We start from the raw sequence: 25,533 nt of genomic DNA on the forward strand, positions 1-25,533 counted from the left end.
ACTCGCGCTAATTTCACCTGGAGCGGACGATGACTTTCACATCCGAGGTGTCGGAGCCAAGCGGAGCGAGTGGAATCAGACGGAACATTGAGCCCTGGACGCTAACCCCCTCTGACATGACCTTTCATAGCCGCCGGACGCGTGCGACCGGAAAGTGCTTTTAGCCGGGATTCCAAATATCTAAACTCAGGCCTGAAAAATGGAGAAGTCAAAGAGACACTTGGAGGGAAAAAAGGAGTCTGTCGGCCACTGAAAGCGTCTTTTCTTCCGGAACAAGTGCCACAAAGAGTGCTATTTCTGGAGGGCTCTAATGGACATGTGGGTAATCTGAGTTCTCTTACTTGATGTTGTCCAGGCAACCGGAGTCTGGTTTCAAAATGGCCGTGTGGTGGAACATCTTGTAGAGCGCGATGCCCAGGAAAATCACGTTGAGCTGAAAGACAACACACAGGGCGATGAGGATCGGACCTTCCCCTCCGGCTCCCGTCCATTTTAAATCAGAGCACTTTGTAGCGCCGGAACGCCGCCGCGCGACTCGCGTCCCCACTTTGCCAAACAGAGCGCAAAATCCCGCGAAACCTCGGCGGCGCGGCAGACTAAACAGGGAAGCGTGAAACAAGACAGCTGCGTACTTTCATGACGGAGCCTCTGACTTATTCACACTTGTCTCATCACATTCACACTTAGAGGCCACCGCAGGGAATAACGGCTGCCGGATCCCTTTTCTTCTGCCGTTTCTACTTCTGGAGCGAGTGGGAGGGAAAATTCGACACAGTATTGTGGCAAAGGTTGGCGAAAGCCGAGTGTCGATCACCCGCTCAAGCTGCAGGAGCTGATTCCAGCTGGCTGAGACCGTTAAGGGGATCTTTCTCATTTGCAGGGTCAAGGCGGACGGTGGCCCACTCGGACCCAGGGCCTAGCGGAGGTTTCTCCCTTCCGAGTGGACACCTGGACTCACGCTTCCTGGAGCACTTTTCACTTTGTTCCGGGGGAGGCAGAACACAGAAATTAACATTGTACTCTGGTAGATTCAAGGACCCCTCCTGGTCAAGGTCAACCAAGGTCAACCAAGGTCATCCTGGTCAAGGTCGGTCACCATCAAAACGGAGGGAAACGGTTCCAACCTGGTGTTGTTCCACTGCTGGCAAAACCCAAATCACGTTTGGGAATTCGGGACTCCGAGTGACTCACACGGTCGAGCGTTGTGAGCGATTGGGCTCAAACTGGAGCGCGAGCGTGCATTATGAACTTGTTTGGATTTAGCATCACGCCGCGCGCACGGGAGCGCAGCGTTATCTCCCGGTTCTGATATTTCGCTCCTGTACGACTTTTTTCCCCCGTTGGATCGCTTAAACCTTTGCAATGATTCACTTAAGCTAATTATGAGGGATGAGCGTTTACAGCCTGGCGTTAGCTTAAATACTTAACACCGGGCTTGACACCAGATTTAAAGCAGTCGGATCAATAAAAGTGCTTTTTTAGAAAGAAAATGCACCGTCCTAGTTGGAAAGACACAGAAATGTCCTCCCTCCGAGCAGGGAAGAAAAAAGGGGTGGAGCACCATTCGGCGGCAAATCAATCATAATTGCGGCGCAGATTAGCCCACCGCGGCGCAGCTAGTTCAGCGCCCTCCGCTCCTTCTTTCATCACGCCAAAAAGTGCCATCGACTGCGGCGAGGTGACAGAGTGCCACACGTTCCCTACAACCCCCATCCGTTTTGCTGGACGGCTCCGTGGCCGGCGGGGGAGCGGGGAACAGGAAGGACAGCTCGGAGCCGGGGAGAGCGGGGACGGATCTCGGCGGACCGTTTAAGAAAGGACCTGCGGGGTAAGTGGGGTTAATGAGCGGAGGAGGCGGCGGGTGTCGTGCTCACCATAATTATCAAGGTTGCCGGTCCTATGAAGCTCCAGATGAAGTAGGTGTCCAGGCGGAGCCAGCAGCTGTGGGGAGAGAGGCGGAGATAAGAGCAGAGGACGGGGAATAAGAACCAGGACTTTCCTGTCCTGCTGTCTCAGTAGAGGACAAACCTCCCCCTAGGGCCCCAAAGCCCCCACAACCTTTATTAGCTCCAGAACAGCACCGCTACCAGAAGGAAAATGCTACCACAACGTCGGACCTGAGGAAGAGTCGACCTTGACCCCAGTTCCGAGAACAGCGATGAAACAAACAACAAACAAACAAACAAAGAAAGGCGGTTCTACGGCGTTTGAAGGTAAACGCGGAACAAGGCTAGCGTGGCCGGCATCGGCTCCCTCCCGATGAAAGATCCATGACCTGTGCTTGAATTATTCATCTTCTAATCTCCGCTGCTGCGCCTCCATTTTTGGCCACTGTCACTCAGGCTGACGGGGACAGGAAATGGAAGTGGAGGAAAGTTAGCCGGAACGCTGGGAATTCTGAGGCAAATGGAGGCGTCGCTTAAGAGGGAAGCGTCATCGTAAATGTGCCGCACATCCGGCGGATCGATCATCATCAACGCTTTGTTCCTGCCCGCTCTTTTAACGTTATTTATAGCGACAAACCTGTCCGACTGAAATATCGGGCGAAATAACGCCGAAAAGCAACTTTGTGCAGGTTTGACTTCCCGCTCACAAAGACGGCGGCGACAGCGGGGAGATGGCGCCGTAACGAGACGTGACGGGACAGAAATGGACCGTTCCTTTTGTTGTGCCCATCTCCCCCTCGCCGCTAACGGAGGATGTGCGGAACGCTGGCGGATCATCAAAGGGAACGCTCCCGTCGTCGCCGTTCTAAATTACACTGAAGGTTCCATTGTTAGCTTGAGCCGCCTTCCTCTGATCACAGAAAGATTTAAAGATGCGGTGGGCGGCGGCGGCGGCGGTGGCTGCGGGCTCTCGTTTTGTTCTGCCTCCTCTGCACCTTCCTGTCGTTTTATTTGCCTTTCTGAGCGGCTGCCGCCGCGCGCGCCATTTATTAGGTACCAGAGCAAAGTGGTGGCGCAAGCTAACATCTGCCGGAGCGCTGTGGCGTGGAGACCTTCTTCCGCCTGAATGTGCGAAAGCTCCGAAGGGAGGAAGCGACCAAATGGAGAAACTGGGATTAGCTTTGAGACCACAATTAGCATCAACACCCGGACGTTTTGGGAAATATGAGTAGCGCTTGGTGGTTTTGCTAGCTTGTTTAGACTCAGAAATATAAATATTCCTGCCTTTCATCTCTTTGATCACCAGTGTTACACTTTAATAACGGACTATTTTGGGAATGTTCTCACATTTGTACATTTTGGGCTTTCCTCAAGATTTCTTCAGTCGACTCTTCATTTAAATTAAATTAAGTTAAATTAAACGTATTTCATTCGTCGGAAAACAAGGAAATCAGCCGGGAGGAAATGGATGTAATTAACCTCCTCTTAATTACAGCTACATTGTTCCAAATTTGCTAACCGGCATCCAAATATTGTTTTCAAGGCGATATTAATATCTTACTTCGGAAATATTGAAAAAAGTTTGAGTACCACAGCGATCAAAACAAGAACTTTGGGTGAAAATTATAATATCGTCTGAACTTTATTCAACCTTGAACGTTTTTATCTTCTTTATTTCCATATTTCCAATCTTTGTACTTTCAGTATCTATTTACTTTGTGAATAAAAGCGCATGCTAACAGGTTAGCTCTCAGGATGAGCCGTCTGTTAACGAGCCTGTAAATTCCGATGGCGAAATCTAGAAGAATGCTACGCTAGTCCGGCGCTAACGTGCTAGAATAAAGCAATCGGGTCTGAGTGGGCTGCTCCGCGGTTCTGATTAAAGCAGATTCAATTATACCGGATCGCCCGGTGATCATCTTTCATCGGCGAGTGATTACAATTAGCGAGTGATTGGAAATTATGATTAGAGCCACCAAATTGATCGTTAGGAGCAGACCGGTTGTCAGGCCGAATATTAGTTGGAGGTTTCTCCTTTTAAAAGCAGAGCACCGGTGACGGCGCCCGATCAATCGGCGGCGGCGGCGACCGCGGGTCCACGCCGGCCCTTTGCTATTCGCCGCGCGTCACGCCGCCGCCACCGCCTCGTCCTTCACCGGCTGCGTGTAATTGTTCCACCGGTGGCAGCCTTTAATTATTCACGGGACGCCGAGGCTCCGGCGGCGGCGGCGAGCGCCTCATCCATCAGGAAGCAACTCCAGCGTCTGAGAGCGCCGTCGCTCCGAGCCACGTACAGCGTGATAAAGACCTCGGAAGCGGGCTGTTGATGCCGCTCTTCATTATTTTCCGATGGATTTACATCTGAGCGAGAGTGTCTGACATCAACGGCAGCAGCCGACGCTCCTTCCTGTCTCGGCGGAGCGGCGCCAGAACGCCGCCGGGAGCAGCTTCGGAAGCTCCCCGGCTTCGTTAAAAGTTGATGAGAAGCAGCGACGTTAAGTCGTGTCGGATTCCTCCGCGTGTGACACGTCGTTGTTTTTGGCGGCAGATCAAGACGCTGCTTCGCGGACACGTTAGCCGTCACGTGACCAGGCGGCGTCTACTCACACTCGCTCGGTGCCGTAGCTCCGGTAGTCCACGGCGGCGGAGACGGCCACGATCAGCGCGGGGACGCCGTAGCCGATCAGGTAGAAGTAGCGCCGGCGCGAGTGCTCGCTCTCGAACACCTCCACCAGCATGATGTAGAGCTGCACGCCTTCCAGGAACATCCAGGTGAACGCCGCCAGGAAGAAGAAGTGGAGCAGGGCGGCGAAGACGGCGCAGGCGATCTTTGGAGAGAGGATGGAGACGCTCAGAAAACATTAGCATCGCTAACAGTTAGCCTGGCGACGGGCTCCGGACCCCGTTGCCGTGGGTTACAGGGGACATGAGAGAACAACATGTACTTCCACACTTCCCGGCCTGCTGGAAATACCTGCAGGTGAGATTAGCATGCACGCTAAGTCCGTGTCCGCTCGCTAAGAATAATACGCCGCCGCGCTCCCGCGGGTTGATCTCATTACCGCCGCAGTTTAACATGACTCGCGCCGCTTTTTTCCCGCCGCCTAAATGAATTGAATTGAAAACCTGAAAGGTTGAGTGGACACTAATTGCGGTCCAGGAGAGCGATCTCGTGCCCGGGCCATGAATCACGCCCATAAAACGTTATGGAAGGGAAGGGCGGAGGCCGAGGCATTAACTTTCAACGCCACGGGATCGTGGATAAACTCCGACGTGCGGTTTTTCCACGGATTCAAAGTTTGGATATGCTGCAGGATAATATGACACGGGCGGTGGAGATGAGTGCCGACCCCGTTCACCTGGATCACACCCACCCTCCGCACCCCCGTGTGGAGGGAGCGCCGCGCCTCGTTATGGACTCGGTCCCGTCGCTTCGTTTGTCGAACCCCCCCCGACCGCCGCCGCCGCAGCTCTGGGACGCCACAATTATAGCAAAGGAAGGCTTAGCCGCACTGAACAGCTTAATCCAGACGGAGCTGAAGGGTTTGTAAATTGGAAGGGAGGCGAGAGGAGGTTCAGTCTGTCAGGATGGTGTAATTACCCGAGGACGCGTCTCGTGGCGGCGCCGAGCGCCACGTCGAGTGTGTTTGCTCACTAGCATGTAAAAAATGAAGCTCCGGCCTCGGCTAATGTTAGCAGCGTTGCCCTGATCTGCATTAGCAATGCTGCTGGGTGCAACTCCTCCCCGGATGTCCGCGCGTCGCCTCAATTAGGTGGTCGCACGTTTCGTGCTCCATGCTAATAGCTATGCTAGTTCGCGGTGGTGACATCGAACGCCACTTGAGACGTGAGCGCCTCGCTCATCCCACAGAGAAACTGCGTAACAACGACCGGATGAGCAGCAGCTCGCGGCCCCGCTAGCACAGACGCTAGAAACGAGCGCCTGCTTCAGTCTGAAGAGCTTCTTCAAGGCCGGAAGCTGGTGGGGTGGGGGGTGACGGATTAAGCTCCACGCCTGGCGGCAGCTGCACGTTCCCACTCGGAGTTACATATATTCTCCTCCGGTCTCGGAAAAACAGCTCAACGCGGTTCTTTACCTCCCGTTCTTTAATCCCTCGTTGCTTCCCGCAGCGCTGCAGCACTTTCAGTGGCACGCGTGACGCTAAAAAGATCGATACCGTACGGTAGGAGAGCGGCGCCGCGGCCGCGGGCTCACCGGCTGGTCGCCGCGGTTGATCCCCACCAGGAAGAGCGACTCGGCGATGAACAGGCTGATGCACAGGTTCTTGTGGATGGTGTTCCGGTCGCTCTGGAGGCCTCGGAAGAAGCAGAAGGTGAAGAGGCTGATGAGGAGGCAGACCAGCGACAGCAGGATGCCGACCCACGTGATGACGTCCAGGAGCATGTCGTGAATGGGATCCTCGTTCTGGAAGAGAGGAGGGAATCAAAACAGGCGCTTCTCCGGCTGGAGCGGTTCCACCCAACCTCCGATATCCCATTACGCCGCTAGCCACAGGTGGCGGATCCCAGGCATGAATTAGTCAGAGCGAATCAATCTAAAACGGCCTCCTGTCGTTCCGTTTTGGACGGGCAACAAAGTGAAACCCGGCAAACGGTCGGCCGGGCCGCAGGTGTCCCAGACCGGCACGCCGGGAAAACAATCAAACCACAACAAGGCCAATAACTTCCTGCGCTGCTGAAGCTTCCCGCTGCAGCCGCTGAAAGGTGCTGCAGCAACGCTAGCGCGGCTCCGGACAGACCATAATCACTCCCGCCCGAGAGAATTTACATCCCCCCGCGAAGGACGCGCACGTGGACACGTGGACGCCGGGGATTTGAGTCCAGCCCGGCTGACCTCTGGGGCCTGTGGCCGATTCGGACCAGCTAATTAGAAGCTACGTTCAAGAACCCGTCAGTGAGGACGGTTGAATTAGGCCCTAATTACGCATCATATGTGACACAGCTAACGGGAAAAACCACGGAAAATCCCTCGGAAAATTCCACCAAGAGTTCAAATCTGGGTATTTTCTCTGTGCGCGAACAGAGGCCTTAAGTTAGAGGACGGCCGACCGGCTGATCGATTAGCTAAACGCACCAACGGCGACGTTCCGGCGAGCTGCCGAGGCTCGTCTCCCCCGGAGACGCCGTCCTCTTTTTTCCCCAACCACAAAACAGCAAAAAACTGTCGCGCTTCCGAACGGGACTCCAGCGGCACCCGGGTGGAACTCTTGATGCAACGGGAGCGGCGCCTGAATGCCAACGAGGGGCGAACAAACGCCACTTTACCTTTGTCGCGAGTTTGGGAACGCTGAAAGCGGGGAGTTATTCATCGGGAGCGCAGCCTTATCTGGGCACACGCAGACACGGAATAGGAGCCGACTTTAGGTGCAGTTCAGCTGTTTAATATTAAAGTCTCGGCCTTCAGCAAATAACGAATGACTCAGGGCTGTAGCGTCGGACCGGCCCGTGAAAATATTTGCTTACGCCCCGGAATACCGCCGCAGAGGCGCACTGTGTCTAATACGTCTCTCAAACAAGCGCCTCTTTAAATCATATTCCGACCAGTCAGCAGTAAATCCCGCAGGGGCTGGGGGGAGAGAGGGAGCGTCGACATCAAAGCATCGGCTGCCCCCCCCTCCCCCGCCCCTCAGTCGAGTTTACGTAAGGCGATGTGGTGATGCTAGCAGGGGGATAACGGTGACGGACGGCGCCCGCGTGACTGAGACATGGTGGCGGCTGATGTCCGCCGCCTTCACACATACAAATGCGCGTTCCCATATTAGCATGCTAACTGCTAACCGCTGGGTTTCGTCCAACCTTTTCTACAGTAAAAAATGATGTTTTTCCAAGGCTACATGAAGGTTTGGTCTGAAACCTGCTAAAAGGCGTTTGTGGAAACACAGAAAGTCAAATCTTTTAAAAGAGCCGTGTTTCAATATACATTTTGGATTTGACTTTTCCACGAAGGAGCAATTTGTAAATCCAATGAACTTCAGCGAGGTGAGAAGTTTGAGTGGCGCCAGTTTATTTTACAGCGAGCGGCTCTGAGGCTGCTAGCAGAGCGGAGCAGCGGCTACATCCATCACAATCTCGCCATCAATTGGCAACGAGCTGGGTCGACACCGGCGGAGGGAGTATCTGCAGCGGCGTGATGGATTTACTCTGGAATGATTTGATTTTTCTGGGATGGGGCCGACGGCCGTTTGTGTTTTACCGAGGGGGGGCAACGACGGCGTCAGTGGGGGCCGCGGCGGCGACACGGTGAGGGGAAGCGGTGCCGAGGCCGGACGGGATTGGCTCTGAAATCCCCGGGATCGTGGAAGTGCATTTGTCTTCCAGTTTCTGGCTCTGGCAGCTTTTTCTCCGCTTTCCTGACGATGGCTCATTCCACACGGACGCTTTAGAAGATCGGCTCCGCTAGCAAGCAGGAGGAAGCTCTGTGGGCTCTCAAGGAAAAGCGGATGTCAGGAACATGGAGACATCATAGTCACTCAATTAGCGAAAACATCCAGCTCAGGAACTTTCTCCGTGAAAGTCAGCCGACCCTTGAATCCTGGAGAAGAGCCGGGAGCGCCGGGCCAGGCTTTGATCTCCATCTGGTGGCTTCAGCTAAGCTAAGGGTTAGCATCCCCCTGCAGTGGTTCACCTGATATGAGCAGTGAAGATGCTCATCTGGGCTAGCCGGGCTAGCATGGCCAAAATAACATCCCACTGTTGCTAAGCTACGACAGCAACGACAACCATTCCGATGTTTCTGACGCGCCCTCCATGTGCTCCATTTTCCTCCTTCCCGAACACGTTGAACGGGCTCGTCGGGATCGTCCCGCGTGAGCGGTAGCCGAACACCTTAAAATATGGGGCTAACCTTGACCGGCGCGTCCCATCGTAGCTGCGGTCTGCGGGCGCCGCTTCTACGCTCCGGCGGTGATGAATGTTCTCCCAACACCACCTTCTCCATCACCCAGTGGGACGTACCACTGATTTATTCCACGGTCTGGCGGGAATAGCGCCACTTGCCAGTAGCTCGGAGCATCCCTGGAGCTTATGCTAGCACGCACAACTACGGCGTGAATAACGACCTTTAGGTGGAACCAGAGCAGGTCTATATTTCTTAGAGCCGAGTCGTTGCTTTGCCTCATTACCGCCTGTTTGTTCTCCACCTCACGGTCGCATTAACGGATCCGGAGAAAAAGTCCGGTTCCCAATATCGGACACGCTGCACTCTCGTTTTTAGGTCAGGCTCCGGCCAGACGACCGACGTTCCCATCGGTTCTTCAAGGGAAGCAGAAGCAGCCTCCATCAGCCCCGACCGGAATGAACCGATTCCTAAGGCGTCTTTATTTTGCCTCCGTCTCAGCGTTCCAAAATCGGGACATCTTGAGGCGAGACGCCTCGGCGTCCTCAGCAAAGTCCCTTGGAATCACACCCACTCTCACGCCGGCCGTTCCAAGTCTCTGTTTGCAATCACCGGGAAGCGATACAAAAGAAACATAATCGCTCGCGCGCAGCTGCCATCCCGGGATAAATCTGTCCGACGGCGCTCCGCAGCTCCCATCGCAGGATCAAACCTCGGAAAAGAGTCAAAATTTAGACGAGGCAGGAGCTCGAGTGGCCAAACGGACGCCGCGACGGACGCTCAATGCCATCGGGCGGCGCCTGACCGATGTCACACAGCTGGACGCACCGGAAAACCAGGAAAAGTCCCGACGTTCCCAGCTTGGCGCCAATAAAGTGCACGTTGTCTATATGAGCACCCGATAGAGACTTCACTTCCGCTAATTTGGCCGGACGGAAACACGCGTTTGAAACTGCCGAGTCTCCAAACATCTGAGGACGCTCGCAAATTTCCAGCAGTGTTCCGACATCTAGAAATGGTGGAATTACTAATTATTCCCGGGAACTAATTGACTTCAGACATAATTAATCCCGCAGAGACGCAGCCTGGAGTTCCCCCCGCTGCTGAATGTGTCTAATAATCTCAGATCCGAGCCGCTCCGGTTCAGGGGTCGCTTTGGAAAACACGCCTGGACCAAGTTTTGGGAATTTCTTTGGTTTCCGGTGGACGCCGGAGAGAAAACAGGGAAAAGCTTTGTGAGAACGACGGTTAGTCTGGAAGGAGTGGAGGTTTAGCGCGGAACTAACTGGCAGAACCGACACCAGCTGGTCATCAACCAAAAGCGGGACGCCCGTCCCCGTCCTGCGTAGGAAAGGTGAACGACGTTTAATTTTCCCAGGACGCCACTGAGGAATAAACCGGCTCACGGGGTGACGATGTCGAGATCCGCAGTGCTGTGAGCTGTTGCCATGGCTACAAAAACAGATCTCTTCGGATTCTAACATATTTTTTCTCTCCCTCCCCCCCTCCCTCACACACACACACACACACACACACACGCTTCCATTCAGGGCGTCCTCAGACGGAACGCGCTGTCACATAAAAAGCTCCTGAATCTTCCATTCAGCTGCCACCTTTTAGAACATCCAAGTGGAAAAGATAAAGAATAAAGGAGGTGGGAAGTGGCAGCTTTTGTCTGGGGGGGAACGTTTGGGTTTGGCTCTTTCCCTCCTCCCCTTCAGCCCTCAGCCTCCCCTCTTCCTCCGGTTGTGCCCCCCTCAGAATCCGCATCCCTCCGGTCACCTGTCTGGCCTCGGCACGGCCGGACGTCCCACAATGCATTTCACCGGCCCGGGAGCCGCCGCCGCTTGATGGAGGCGCAAAATCGGACGCTAATTTCAGGAGGATTCGTTCCACATTTAGACACAAACAACACTTGATTCCCGGCCGGGTTTCAGGATCCGTCCCGAGGACGGGAGGACAGTGAGGAGACGCGCGCTGCCAGAGGAGAGAGGACGCGGCGGAGGGAAGTTCTAACAGCTCCGTGGACGGGCGCCAAACGCGGCGTTGCTCAGCGCTTCCTTTTTTTCGCCACCGATTCCAAAGCGCGGCTCTGCCGAGACAGATCCGGTGCCAGATACGGAGAACTAATCTGCTCTGTCAGCATGTGAGCTCCTCAAACTTCTGACAGAATTCATTACTCCATCTGTCAGCATCAGAGCCGCCACACAACTTACTCCCAGCATCATCCAGCCTCTTCCCTTTCCATCCCTCCCCTCTTCTTCCCCTTCCAAAATCGTTCCGACACACCTCCTTTGACTCCGCTCCGTCTTGACCTCTACGCTAACGCCCATTAGCAACGTTCCTCTCGTCCTGACTGGAAGGGATACGCCGCCGGTGTGAGGACACCACGCTGATCCCGTTTCCTGTTCTCCGGAGACGCATAAAGACAAACGTTCCAGTCGGAAGGAGGCCCGAGTGAACCGCTCGCTCGGGCACCGTCGCACACGCGGAGGTCGGATCGATACCACTCCACGCCGGCCCGTTCCCCTAAAAAAGGGTCGTCTGAACTGGTTCATCAACATCCACAAAGGTCAGAAAATTCCATTTCAGCCTGGACTTGAGACTGAGTCGGACATAAAAGAGGCTCTCAGAAGCTGCTCTCCGCTCTTCTTCTCCGTCTATTCTTGCTCCGGGGAATCGATCCGCCCCCTTTACCCACCTTGACATCGACGTGGGCCATGAGGACGGCGAAGTTGGTCAGGTGGGTGCACGAGCAGGTGGTGTGCGTCCGGTTGGTGGCCAGCAAGCGGCAGTCCTGCGTCGACCAGTAGCCGGCCATGGTTTTCTTCGAGTAGCTCCAGAAGGAGCAGTTGGGGTTGAAGTTCTCCTCCGACTGCTGTTTGAAGACAGAGAGAACTCATGAGAAGCTCCTCACAAACCGGCGAGCGGCCGCCTTCGCTCGACTTACGAGGTCGACCGCGTCTCCTCTCTCTCAATAAAAGCGCGGAGGAGCTGTTGTCTTTTTTACAGGTTCGCACTAGCCGCGGGCTAATTAGGCTAACAGGGTTTATGTCCTGCTGATTGACTTTATCCTTCACTCAGCCGAGGCCGGAGCGGCTCCAGAGCAGGGACAAAGGACGAGCCCGGGTCGCCATCGCGGCTTTAATTGGTCCCGTTAAGCGACGACGCAAAGAAGCTAAACAATAACTGGAGGACGCGTCGTCCTCCCAGAAGATCCTTGATCCAGGCGCTCAGGGCCGAGAAGGTCGCAGCTGCGAGTTCTAAAGAGACGACTCTGAACGGGTCCTCGATCCAAATCTGAATTTTCCTCCGTTCCTAAATGCGGCACAAGAAAACCGAGCAGGTGCAGGATGAAACACGGAACTTCTGCTTTTTTTTTACCGGCAGAAACCTCAAAGGCGGAACAATGAATGACACAAAAGACACAAAAAAGACAAATGAGAATCGCCACAAAAGAGCCTCTTTGAACAAAGTGCATCAAAGAACATCAAAGCGGAGAAAAACGACATCAAAGTCCAAACTTATTCCATCTGACAAAAAGACAGGAAGTTACCTGCAAGTGTCTGACGGTGAAGACGACGGGGTCCGAGAGGTACACCTTGTTGGAGTCTTTGTTTATGGCGGCCGTGATGACGGCCGAGTTGACGATGACGGAGTAATTGGTCGCCAAGGCTTCGCGGCCCAGCTTGACGGTGGCGTTCTCCGTGGAAAGGTAAACGCCGATGTGTTTGTAGAGGACGAAGGCGATCCGGATCTCACCTGCGGGGAGGTGAGTCCATGTTTGTGAACCGAGGAGTCATTTTTTCCTCGGATTTATCCGAATAGTTCAGAAAACCAGAAAAATACCAAACTGCTTTTGGAAATAAATGAATAAAAAGTGCAATAACAAAAGTGTCACAATGAGGCGACGGGAAGGGGAAGTTCTGCAGGAGGGAAAACAAACAGTTTAATTCGGCGCGGGTGGCGGCGGCGTTACGGCGAGCGCGGCCGCGGAGGTTAGCATTTTTCTTGTTAATCATTTCCTCCTCTCGGTGGCGTCTCCTTCCCCTCCGCCGTCTCATCGCACCGATACCAAGGAAGGTTTCCCTCCCGCCGCGGCCGAGATCGCTCATTCAGATGAAAAGAAAACAAACGGATAATGGCGGAATATCCACGGCCCTGCTCCGGTATCCTGCCGGGCCCGGTCGGACGCGGTCTTCCAGCCCTTTCTCATCAACAGGAGGCAATAAAAAGGAATAAAAAATGTGGCTGGATGCAGATTAATTGCATCTAAACGCCTGATTTTTAGTTTTCCGATGAAAATGACTAAAAAAAGGAGAATATTTGCTTAATTTGTCACAGCAGGGGGCAAAGTTGAGGCTTCACAGCAACAGTGGTTCTGGTTCTGAAAAGGCTCCTCACCGTTTCTCCCGTGCTGCTTCAGCGTGTTGGCGGACAGGTGGATGGCGTTGCCTTGTCCTCCCGTTTGTGGGAACTTGAGGTCGGGCAGATTCCCGTCGGTGCTCATCCTGGCGACCTCCAGCTCTGGAGAGGGAAAAACACGGTCGTTGAATGAAGCCGATCACGGAAAACCGCCCCTGGACCCCCCCCCCAGTCACTGAGCTCTCATTAGACGGTCGTTAGGAGGCGACCCGACGTCGGTGGCGGCCATCGGCGCTTCACCGCCGCCATTTTATTAATCAGCGCATCTCCAACGGGCACGAAGCGCCGCTGGAGGGTCGCCCCCCCCCCGGATGCCGCTGCCTCTTAATCATGTGACCACCAACAGCTCAGGTGACCACACTTCACCTGGAAGTGCTGAAGGAAGCCTTCCTCGCCGGAGAGGAGCGCCGGCGCCGCTCTTCCTCTCCCCATTCACGCCTTGTTGGAATAAAGAGCCGCGTCCACCACAGTCGGCTTTAATAACGCAGCGGAGCGTGCGTTCCCGGCCTTCCGAAATGTCAGCGGAACTCCCAGAGCAGCCGGCCGGATCCACTGATTTATTACCGCCGTGACGCCTCACCTTTACATTCACATACATCATCGGAACGCTGGCAACGGCGCCCTCCATCCACAATCCGTGGACGGAAATAGAAAGCAGTGGGAAACAAAAGGGTTGGGAACGGGAGCGAAGGTGCTCCGTCAGATTATCCGCCGACGATGACGCAGGAGTTTCTGATAAATGCCGACGCCCCCGCGAAGACTCGCTTTAATCCTCCCGTTTTATCTCTTCTCCGAGCGGAGCGAATGTTCCCATTCAAGCTAACAAAGACAATGGAAGGAGGCTCGTGGCTCCTGGATCCCAAACCCGCCTTCTCCCTCTGCCACTCCGGCTCCCCGTGTTGTCGTGTAAGAGAGCTTAGGAAGGCTTTGGGGACTCTTTGATGCTGCACTTCTCCTCGGACCCGAAGGCGACGCCTCCGATATTCCCTAATCTGGAGAAATCTCCTCAGATTGTGATGCAGAAGAGACAAAAGACGCGCGCGCGAGGAAACAAAAACAGACCCGACGGCGGAGGGAGCAACCTGCCGCCCCTGAAAGCAGAGAAAACAGATCTCATTATCCGAGAGGCTAAAACTGGATCCTTCTGTTCTGATATGAGACCCAGGTGCCAGGAGCGCGCGCGACTGTAGGCGTGGATCAATGCGAGGGATCAATTATTAGCTGCTGCAGTGATTACCGGAGTTTAAGTGCCCCCCTCCCCCCTCACACCCCCCCCGTCCTCATTTAACTACCCTGCATGAAGGATGGCAGGAGCCAACTGGCTGCAGAAATGAGCCGAGCAAACACAGAGATAAGGCCTAGTAAACATGTCAGCGGCACATAATTAAGCAGAATAGCACCAGCAGCGATAAAGCCCCCCCCACCCCTGCCCCCCCCCACTCCTGCCCCCCCCCACCCACCCAATACCCCCCTGAATCGTGTGCCAGATACAATAAAACCCTCCTTATTAATTCTCCTTATGCTCAGCTCCTTTTAAATCCGCAGACCTATATTTTTAGGTTGCCGTGGTAACGGCATGTGACGAGGAGTCCCTGTGGTTGGGAGAGGAGCGATACATCCAGGCGGGATTTTGTTTTCCCCTTCCCGGCCGGGCGCCGTCTGCAAAACAGCTTATTGGATCGCCGGACCCGGTTTGAAAAGCATCGAAAAAGTTCCGCTTAATTCCGCCGCATCATCGCGGAATACGAGCTCGATCGGAGGAGACAACCGCCCGCCGCGCCAACGTTAGCGCGTTAGCGTCAACGTTAGCGCCCGCGAGGGAGGGGCCTGGAATCCGCTGACCTTCACGGGCTCCAGAGACCGCGGCGGAATGGCGCTGTGCGGCGAACGCCGGTGACCCCGAGAGCGGCCCCCGACGGCGGCGCGTACTCACGGATGTTGTCGGTGTTCTCTTGCACGATGTCCGTCTTCAGCAGGTTGTCCGCCAGGACGAAGGCGCCCTGCTCCACCGTGTCCAGCAGCATGGTGGCGGCCCGCAGCTGCTCGCCCGTGCTCAGCTCCCTCCACGCCGCCTGGGCCTGCGGCTGCAGCAGGTTGTTGACCGTCGCCACCATCGCCTGCGGGGCCCAAGTCAGCCGGTTAGTGGGCGCCATCGATCGGCGGCGTGATTGGGGAGGAGGGGGACGATGGAGGTGAGGAAGGCAAACAAAAGGAGAAAGGACGAAGCGTGAAAACGTATTTCCAAGTCGAGCCTCCGGACACGGAGCGCTAACGTGTAGCAGCCTGAAGCTACAATAACACTCAATAAGTTATCAGGTTGCTTTTGTTACCTTTTATCTGCTACAAGAATTAATCATGTAAATGAAGCAGAGCGGCGGCGCGCGCGACTCCGGGCCGCCTCGTCCGCCACTCCGGGCTGGAGTCTTTAATTGGAGTGATTAATGCTCCTCCATTCACACCCCCCGGAACGCCGAAGTGCTAAAGAAAAGACGCTTCCTTGGAGGTAAGAGTTTTTATCTGCAACGGCTCCACGTGTCCTCCGCCGACACGTTTACACTTAAAGCAAAGGCTAGCGAAGGGCGTCCGGTTCCCAGGAAGGCTAGCTAGGAAGGCTAGCTAGCATCGCTAAGGACAGTAGCCAGAAATCGGTGGCGTTTTTGCCTGAAGTTCGTCTCGATCTTTGCAATTATTGAGCAGAATCTCTGCGGAGAGGCTCTTCTCTTGATCACCGGATCGTGGAAGGTAGCTTTGGCGCCGCTGCAAATTACAAAAGCGGCGAGCGGGATCGTGCGTCGACGGCGCCGTCTCAAATTAATCCCTGATAACAGTGGCGAAGCACAAACAGCACGTCTCGCCTCAATTACGGCGCCGCCGCGGTGAGACGGCGGCCTGATTGTGCTCGATGCCGACGACACCATCTGCTTTTCTCTTTCACTGAGAACACACACACACACACACACACACACACACACACCTGCAGACAAACCCACGCCCGCGCGCACGTGCACCCCACAGCCAAACTTGAGGATCTTTGATGTAATTATTCATTATCTGCAGCCGCTCTCCAATCACACCTTTTGACATTCAGCTACCGGCTGACGTCGACTCGCTCTCAATTAAAGAGTTCTTTTTCTTCAGGCGCTGACATTTCGTTTCCTTTGTTCACACGAGAGGAGCCCCCCCCCCCCCCCCCCCCCCCAACCACCACCCCCACCAACCAACCTATCCCCTATCGAGCTTATTAAAACACCCATGCTAATTCAGGAAGGAGATTGACAGACTCGCCGAGGCCGCCTCCCCTTTCCGGCAGACGAGTGTGGACCCCCCCCCCCTCCAAAAATATGGCGCCGATGTTGACGTTCACTCCTTTAGCACGGGTGGTCAACGCAACCACGCTAGCGCGACTGCAGACCTTCCTCTCGGACTCTCGGTTGGTTCGATTTAGCCGTTTTAACCCAACAAAATGTCTGTTGTGTCAATCATAACAGTCACGCTAACGAGTGCGAGAAGAATTAGCCACTTTGTGTGCGATGCAGCGAGCGGGGGGGGCGGGGGGGTCTGGCCTACGCAGTATCCACGACTAAATCTTGTTTTTATAGGAAATAAAGTAATTGTTCTTTCAAGTCGGTGGTTTTCCTGATCCTTATTGTGGTGCTAAAGCTAATCTGATGCTAACTAGGTTACAGAAAACGAGAGGGAAAATGTCTGGTTGGTAAGAAAACGCTTAAAATTCACATCGGAGTGAAGTATGTTCTTCAGAGGCCTAATATATTTACGGCGAACCAGACCTCCGCCATGCGCCAGATGCCTGCCTGGTTTCTGTTTGCCGCTCCTCCACGCGATACATCACTCGGATTGGGAATCTTGTTCATCTCTTCATGCAGGCGGCGGCGGAATTACATCGCAAAAAAACATTGGCCTCAGTCTGCAAAATTTCATGAGGAGCAGGAAGCTAGAAGATCATTTCCAGCCCCCTCGTGCCTAGAAAGTGAGTGGAGGAGGAGGAGGAGGAAGGGGGTAGGGGGGGGGCAACCAGCCCAAATGCCGTTAGCATCGCGGCGGTCTGTGCAGCCCAACTCTGAGGGACACGACTTGCTAATATTGCAGGAATCAGCGCTGCCACTCCAACAAATGTCGCGGCTAAGCCGCTGCTGCTAATTTTAGCTTTTGTGCCGGTGGATGTTCTTAAAACTCCGTGGAGATCCGTGTGGGACACGCTAACGACGGCGTGGGACACGCTAACGACGGCGTGGGACCTGTTGGAATCTTCCACCTGCAACGGGGAGGATGACCGGGCAGCGGTCGGAAGGAAGGGGGACATTAGCCTGCATTTGGCTGGAGTCCAGAGTGTGTGTGTGTGTGTGTGTGTGTGTGTGTGTGTGTGTGTGTGTGTGCGCGCTGATTAATGAAATGAACTGGGGGTCTGGAAGATTGATACTGGCTGAGGGCGATCTTCTCCATGACGGTGTGTTCCTGGACCATTTGGTTCTTTTCCCACGTCTTCCGATCCTGCGGCCGGCGTGACGGCGGAGGGATCTCGTGGGTTTATTTTCCGAACACTGTCACATCTCCTGGGATCGCTGTTTACGATTCCCACTGGAAGGAGTTGAAGAATTCCAGCTTTTCCAGCTTGTACAAGCACAGTTACGGTTAAAGGTTCCAGCTCGGAACGTTTGAAATCCCGGCTCCCTTTGAGCGGTTTAACAGCTCAATTTGACATTCTTGATCCCGGAATTCTTCTGGATCCGACCAAACGGTGAACAAAACGTGAGGAGGGGGTGTCCTGGGTCCGATCGCGATCAGACACTTGGACACGATGCCAAATGATCTCTGATACGGGAGTTTTCCAGGTCCCGTTGGGCTGATGGGTGCGGTCCGGTCACATGTTCTCCACTTCTGGACCTTTTTGGGTCAGGACCCCAATAATGACCCAATGTTCCAGCGCTAACGGTGACGACTTAAGGAGGCGTCCTCATCGGGACCATTCCGGCCCTCCCCCTCCCTGCAAATTTTGGAATTTTAATCCTCGCATCAAAACAACCTTCCTGCAGGGGACGGCTGAACTTCCGATGCTCTCGAGCTCGTTTTCCCGCCGGCTAATCTCATTATGACGCGTCGGAGTTTGGCGACACTCGGGAATGACGCAGAATTTGGCACGGGAGGGTTTTTTTGCACCGTCTGGAACTCGTGAGAGCCTGATTCCACCCCCGTCGCGTCACTCGTGAGCCCGGGAGCGTTAGCATCTAGCGGCTAAAGCAGCAATGTTTTGGAATTCTCCGCTGACCCTTGAGAAACGGCTTCTGAACTCGACGAAAGCCCCGTCGGGATGCTCCTCGGCTCATTGAGACGTCAACCTTGACGAGTGCTTTCACTCCCGACTGCATTAGCCTTTGTTTTCTGCAACCGCACCTGCGCCGGCACAATCTGTCTTTTCCCAAAAGTCCCAGAGAAGTTGGCGACAGTGGAGTGACAACACAGGCGGCTAATTCGCTCTGCTAATCGCACTTATGACAATAACAGGACCCCACCGAAGAAAGTGTCCCTAATGGCTATCAGCCCCTTAAAGACCGCCGCTAGGCACAGCCTCCGCTAACGCGTCTCCCCGAGGTCGCAGATGTTGCTACGGTGTTATTGTTTCAGCTTGTCAAGCTAGCGCTCGGCGCGGCTGTTTTAGATTTCGCTGACCCGGCGAGGGATTTCAACCTCCTAGGAAGTTCACAGCTGAGCAGCTGCATTCTCTGCTAATGAGCAAACGTTAGCATGCTAACACAAACAGAGTGAATTAAGGCGGAGAGCGCGGGAAGCAGTCGACCTGCTCAAGGGACTCCCGACATTAAGGCTGGCGTGTTTGTCTCGTTCTATCAATAAAGATTCAAAAAGAGCTGATTTACTTTGCTAGAATAGAATTAGCGGTAATGCTAGTTAGCTTAGCCCTGTAGCTTGTAACTGAAATCACAGATCATTGTTTCATCACTCACTCTCACACATCACACAGATAAATCCCCCCCCACCGCGTACGTCATAGAGCAACATCTGCTCCTGATGTGCAGCTTTATTGGAGCCATCTGCAGAAAAGAATTGCGTGACGACTCACTTCGTAATCCCGCCGTCAAGCTAGGACTGATTCTGATGACAGGTAAAATGTCCCCCCGGGGACCCGCAGGCAGGCTGAGGAACAGCTGAGAGCAGCCCCCCCCCCAACTGGGATGCATGTTTAATTCAGCGGGGAGGATGACGACGATGAGGTGGAACCCCGGTGATTTTGAACTACACGCTAACGCTAACTCGTTCTGGGAATGACGCGACAAGCAGGTTTTTTTTCTGCTGCTGTCAAAGATTTGAGGGGAAATTTGGGAATAATGGTGGAAGTGAAGACGTCAACAATGAAGGGATGGGAGGGAATGGCAGGAGCATGCACAGGGATGGTTGGAGGGTGTCGGGAGAGTCCGGAGCAAATACCTGAACATAAAACCGGCACGAGCGCTCTCGCTTCTGCAGCTGCAACCGGGAGAAAATGCAAGTTAGCACAAAGACAATCAAACAGTCCGAAGGAAAAAAATCGACAGCAAGAAGTTGGAAAACAGTCGGATGAAAACGGTTTGTACTTTTCACTGGAGAGAACTCTTCAGTCGGCAACAATTTAGCTGGGCTGAAAGGCCGTTAGCTCAGCAGGGCTAGCAAATCATTTAAATTAGGGCTCCGATACGAAGCGCATCGCCAGCAGAGCTACCGTTGGACAGTAACGCCCCCCAAACTAAATCATGTCAATTAGCCTCAAAGAGTTCGACATAAAAGACGACGCCACATTAGCCAACAAGACTTTTGACCGCCAAATCTACATCGATCTCTCGATCCTTCCTGCGCTCGGCTAGCGTTTAGCGCGCTACTGCGGTGGCGGCTGTTGAACTGGATGAACTCAGGTGGCGAACATCAGGAGCGGAGCGGAGCCGTCGAGTCTCCGGCGGGTCCTCGGGGACATTAGCATAGCAAGTCCACCGCGAGAGCTCCAGATGCTGCCAACAGCGTATCAAGGGACACGAGAAATAAAGATCAAAACACGACCCTTGACCTGTTGCCACGCTAGAGCTAGGCTGTTTTCTTTCAGTCGCGTTCAGCTTTTAGGGAAGAAATCATCCGATATTCTCGATAAGAAAAACTCCTCGGTGTGAACTGACATTTCCCGTTGGCCGTCTTTCCAGCCTCGACTCGCCAGCGCAGGAAAACCGACACTAAAAATCTCGATGGGACATCTGCGCCTGCCGCAACCAAATAAAAACGCCGTTCGGGGAACAGGTGTCCGCGTTCCCCGACGACTGAAGCCGTTCCAGCAAATTAACGACTGACATTTTGGATTCCACTGATGTTAGCTTATCTGCGGGCCGCGCGGCGCGCTGTGATCCCAGGAAAGGCGTTAGCTTCGGGCCCAGCAATTTTAGCTACTTTTTAAAATGACGGCGCTTTGATTTTTTAAGAGGTCGAACCCAAAAAAATAATCCAAATAATCATTTTAAATTGTTGTTTAGAGGTAAAATCTGTGTTTTTAAGCTAAATATGTTATTAGCAGTGCGCTAAAATGAGATTCATTTTATTTCATGTTGATATTCCAACTGTTTTGGACTGGATCCGGCACCTTTAGCCTGCTTTTCCTTAATCACCAGAGCGTATTCACCATTTTTACCGGATGTCATTGAAGGCAGCGCGGGCTGCTCTAATGAGCCCAGACCCGCGGACGCCTCGGCGGCAGGTTCTCACCTTGTTGAGGCTCCGTGCGGCGCTGTCTTTGCCGCCTGGCGTGAGGTTCCTCAGCTGCACGTCGAGGAGGTCCACCAGCTGAACCATGGCCTTTACCGTGTATGTGATGTCTCCCGCCTGGAGGTTCCGCTTGGTTTGCTCCGCCAGCTCCCTGGCGATGACGGCAGCCGTCTCTCCAGCTTTTATCTGAGCCAAAATAGGATTAGCAACAAGGCTACAAGTGCTATGAAAGCGGACATGTGCATCCTTAAAAGGAACGCTAATCGTTTCCTTCCTTCGCGGCGAGCTCGCGCTCAGCCGAGCGACGCCGTGGAAAACGGTTTGTCCAGAAGCCATTATGGAATCAAACATCGCAGGAATTCCCCCAGGTAGCTTCGGAGCATTCGGAAACGATCCGGGGTCGCCGCAGTGTGGCGGGAGGGAAGCGGCCGCTGAAGGTTTGTCGGTTTTACTTCTCCTCTCACGCCTTCATATCGTATTAGAGCTAAAACTTTCAATTCATTTTAATAAATGGGAAAATTCCACTGTATTCATCTGCTAGCATGATGTGCTAGCTACTGATGTGAGGCTAAAGGCTAATCGATGAGGCACAGGAAAGGAAGAGGAACCTTTCAGTCCACATTAGGACCCTTTTGTGTCTTTATTTTTCACTTATGGCGCTAAAGCTCGCTGGGCTTCAAACCCCATCAATAATTAGCTTTCCCGTTTGGCTAAACCCACGTGGAGGCGCTAACACAAATAAAAAGAAAAGAAAAACAAATTCCACACAAAAGAGATTTTTCCCCCGGACGCGTGGAGGCGTCCAGCCATGACAAACTCCGGAATAATGCGACCGTTATTCACTTTCCTCGGAGGGAACGGCGGTTTTTCCGAGATTGGAACCGATATCCCGGAGACGCGGCGACACGCTGGAAACAGCCCGGCTGTTACCTGATCCGGCCTCTGGATCTGCGGTTCCAGCCAATCGGGCCCTTTAAGCAGGCCTTTACGGAGGGACCGTCTGGCCCTCCCGCTCCCTAATGAGGGAGACGCTCCGTTTTCCTCCCCCTCATCTGTTGTCCTTCCTCTTGTTCTACTCTTCCTCTCTTATTTTCCTCCACCGGGCCGCCTGGTAACGAGCGGCGCCGCTCGCTGACGATGACTCTACGGCTAATGAAGTGCCAGATGTGCGTTCGGCATCTGCGCCGCGTTGATCTCCGCGCCCGTTTCCCGTTCTTCACACGTACGGCGCCAATTTTTCCTGGCTAATGATCCGTTAAGAATGCCCTTAAACACGTGCACGCATTTTTTTTTTTCTATTATCGGCGTTGTGATTTCAATTGTGCGCGAGCGGTGAATAACTTTGTTTTAATTAGTGGCGCCATGTTACCCCGTTACCATGGCGCCACTTCAGAGGAACCTGGTGGTTTAGTTCCCTCAACTCTGAGTTTGTTCCCCAGCAGCTGGTCCATCGCCATGTTTCAAAAGCTACGTGTTAGCGTCTGTGCCCTGGAGCCACCAGGTCCGACCTGTGAACTGAGCGGTTAACAGGATCCAAAGAACAGAACCAAAGGCCCCTGACAGGAACACGGAACGGACAACAGGACCTGGGTGGTGACCTTGGTACCTTTTGGCTGATGAGGTTGACCCATGGGGAGGTGCAGTTGCTGAAGTCGGGCCCCTGGGGGTCCCAGTATCCCTCCGGACCCACACAGGTGTAGGAGGCCACGCCTGGAGGGAGAGAGGGAGGGTCAGTGGGGGGCAGCGTGCTAGCGTCGACAGCTAAACCCAGTGTCAGGAAGGCTCTCATCCCATTCAAGTCAGATTGGGAAGAACCAGGAAGCAAGAAGGTGCCGATCGGGAGAGGCAGCGGGTCCCGCCCGTCCTTGTACCGGAGGGGTGGAGCTTGGGTTGGGGGGGGGGGGTGCATGTGAGGCTGAGGCAGCCGGCATCACCTGATATAAATTTTGACTGACATATAATTTCCTTCCCGATCCACCTCGGACAGCCGCGCCTTTGATGGGTTTATAAGATAAGGGACTCGGTCTTTCCTCCTGGGAAGGGGGGGGGGGGAGAGCAGATGGAGGAGACGGATCTCCGGGAACTTTCAGAGGAAGCTCGAAGAGCCGAGTTCTGCACCGCAGCTTTGAAGACAGCGCTGGGGGGGGGGGGGGGGTCTTCTTATCTCTCTATCTCTCTCTCCATATGATGGCTGTTAGGGGGGGCTCAGCAGGTCGCCTGTACCCAGCGTACGTGCATGTGCACGTGCGTGAGCGTGCGTCACTTTGTCAAAAGACCCGAGTCTGAGCCCCAACCAGGCTCCAGTGGCAGGAAGAACATGGGGGGGGGGGGGGCTCCTCCTGGCGGCTCTGCTGGTCTAGGGGGCAGGAAAAGGCCGGGCTAGCTAGCTGCTAACGTGAGGAAGAGGGTTTGGAGCGGAACTAATATGATCGCTAATCAATAAAAGGCTGGCGTGACCTCCGAGGCCTCAGCCGCCATCTCGCTGCCACCTTCTCAAAAAAAACGTCCATCTCTGTCGCCGCCTCATCGGCGTCAGCTGTCAGAACAATCAGCCCCCCCCCCCCCCCCGCGGCCCCCGCGGCCTGGACTCCGTGGGGGGTTCCGTCGTGCGGATGCCACTCAGACACTTTTCAATCACCAGACCCCCTCCAGGGGTTTCATCTGCATTCCCTCGCATATCTTTTGTTTGATGCTAGCGTTTGTTAGCCAGGGTTAGCGTTAGCCTCCACCAGAAATCTGCTCAAAACTCACCGATCGTTCCAGGGGGACACGGCATTCTGGACACGAGGCCTGGCTTGGTCTTGGGCCAGGAGACGTCCATCATCAGCAGAGGACCGCAGTACTCCGTCCTCATTGTGGGACCCTTGGATGAAGGAGACTCTTCACCGTTGTCCTCCGGGTCCAAACCCTCCACCGTCTGGACGGGCGCCGCCGTGGTCGTGGTCCGCGGCCAGTAGACGATGGGGGTGGTCGCAGCAAGCGTCTTGGCGGTGGTGGTGCTCCTGCTGGTGGTAGTCATGGCGATGGTGGCCGGTCGGGCGGTGGTCCGGGTTGTCACAGTGGTGGCGTCCATGTAAACCATGACGGAAGAGGACGTTTCTGGAGGAAAGAGAAAAGAAAGACGTCAAAAGGGGTCTTGAGGAGGAGGATGAACTAGGAGAGGCAGGGAACTTGTTTCGGGCAACGCCAACACGCCGAGTCAATGCTTGGACGTTTAGGGACAAATTGGAGGACTTCTGTCCTCGCCATGGTCGCCCTCGAGGCCCAGCTTAAGCGGTTGAGGACGAGAACTTTCAGGACGGAACACAAGAGGACAGAGTTCTTCCTGTTCTTCCTGCTCCCACATTAGAGCCCAGCCCGGGTCCTGGTCACCAATCACTCCATAGCTCCTCGGCTCCGCTCCATTAGTGTCCCTCCTCCCGGCTCGGGCCGGGCCCCCAGACCCAATTAAAGGCACCTTTTATCAACGTGAGGAGCGAGGGCTCGTGAATATCCACCTGCAAGGCCCAGGAAGGCTCTTTTTCCACCTTGATGTTCTCCAGTTGGTGCTGCAGTGATGTTTCTCTGTCTCAGCGTGGAGGAAGCTAGCTAGCTAGCTCGCTAGTCAATAAGTTCCCAGGGGAGGACGCTTCCTCATAGCCAAACAGTCAAACACGCAACTTGGGGCGGTCACCGCCGCGGCGTCGGCCAGGATGCAATTATGACGACAGGCGTGACAAATGGGCGGCGCCTTTAGATGAAAGGGATTTAATCAGGGTGAGTTTCAGGTCGGCAGGTCAGAAATAACCCGTCTATCAGGGCTTTCTTGCCCCCCCCCCCCTCCCGGCGTGCCGTAATGACACGAACCCGCCTGCCATCAGCGCTCGCCGATTAGCAGCGTTCGCACAAACGCCTTTGATTAAATAGGGTGAAGCCGCCGCGAGAGCGCCGGCTGATTGAGGATTTGTTGTCTGGAGCCACAAAGACGGCAAATTAGGCGGTTTTCGGGATCGGCGGGTGTCCAGGACGCTCCCGCGGAGACGCTCCACCAGGGACGGGGGGGAGCAATCAGTCTAACGTCGCCTCCAACATCAGCTGGAGTTTTAGTTTGAAATTCCAAAACCGGCCAATCAGAGAGCATCATTTGGATCCCGGAAGCTCTTGTTTGACAGCGTCCATATGGAGACATTCCCAAGGACACCGGCTGCTTTCCGGTTTATTTATCCTGTTTGCGCAGCATTTTTGACGATAACCCCCAAAACGAGTCGGGACGGAGCATCGATTTAGGAGGGATGGCCGGAGACCCGGAAGAAAGCTCCCACATCTGAAGATTCCCGGCTCGTATTGAGGTCAGCGAAGGTCACGGCGCAGCGGCTCGGATAAGCTGGCGGCGCCGAGGGTGTGCGGACGGGCCCCCGACGATAAGGGACTTACTGGCGCGGTTCAGGTGGCCCAACCAGGACGGGTCCTGTTTGTGGCCGGGTTCTGCTGCTGCCAGAACTGACAGGAGTAAATAAGCTGCAGAGGAACGCATTAACCCTGATTTAACGGGAGGCATAAAGAAGATAAATACCACGGCGGATTATGTATTAGGCTTTAAAGTGATACTTTTAAAAGAAGCAGCAGCATCATTGC

The 25,533-nt window shown here is 54.4% G+C and overlaps 1 protein-coding gene across 25 annotated transcripts in view; it reads right to left on the reverse strand.

Moving 5' to 3' along the window:
- LOC101078919 (adhesion G protein-coupled receptor L3-like) overlaps positions 1–25,533 on the reverse strand; it is a 126,633-nt gene that overhangs the window by 12,458 nt on the left and 88,642 nt on the right. For 20 of the 25 annotated variants that reach the window (XR_003889381.1, XM_029840921.1, XM_029840928.1 and 17 more), the window contains 12 exons: positions 23,671–24,018; positions 22,526–22,629; positions 20,920–21,105; positions 19,627–19,665; positions 15,101–15,284; positions 13,147–13,269; positions 12,299–12,504; positions 11,444–11,620; positions 6,103–6,312; positions 4,494–4,714; positions 1,875–1,941; positions 342–433 (listed from right to left, as the gene is read on the reverse strand). Coding sequence is in view for 24 of the 25 variants with exons in the window: in XM_029840921.1 (XP_029696781.1) it covers positions 342–433; positions 1,875–1,941; positions 4,494–4,714; positions 6,103–6,312; positions 11,444–11,620; positions 12,299–12,504; positions 13,147–13,269; positions 15,101–15,284; positions 19,627–19,665; positions 20,920–21,105; positions 22,526–22,629; positions 23,671–24,018 (1,957 nt within the window). In the remaining variant the exon portion in view is untranslated. The remainder of the gene's footprint in view (positions 1–341; positions 434–1,874; positions 1,942–4,493; positions 4,715–6,102; positions 6,313–11,443; positions 11,621–12,298; positions 12,505–13,146; positions 13,270–15,100; positions 15,285–19,626; positions 19,666–20,919; positions 21,106–22,525; positions 22,630–23,670; positions 24,019–25,533) is intronic. The other 5 variants (XM_029840929.1, XM_029840944.1, XM_029840941.1 and 2 more) reach the window with 1 other exon arrangement.

This window comes from Takifugu rubripes, chromosome 8 (genome assembly GCF_901000725.2).
Source record: "Takifugu rubripes chromosome 8, fTakRub1.2, whole genome shotgun sequence".
Taxonomy (NCBI): Eukaryota; Metazoa; Chordata; class Actinopteri; order Tetraodontiformes; family Tetraodontidae; genus Takifugu; species Takifugu rubripes.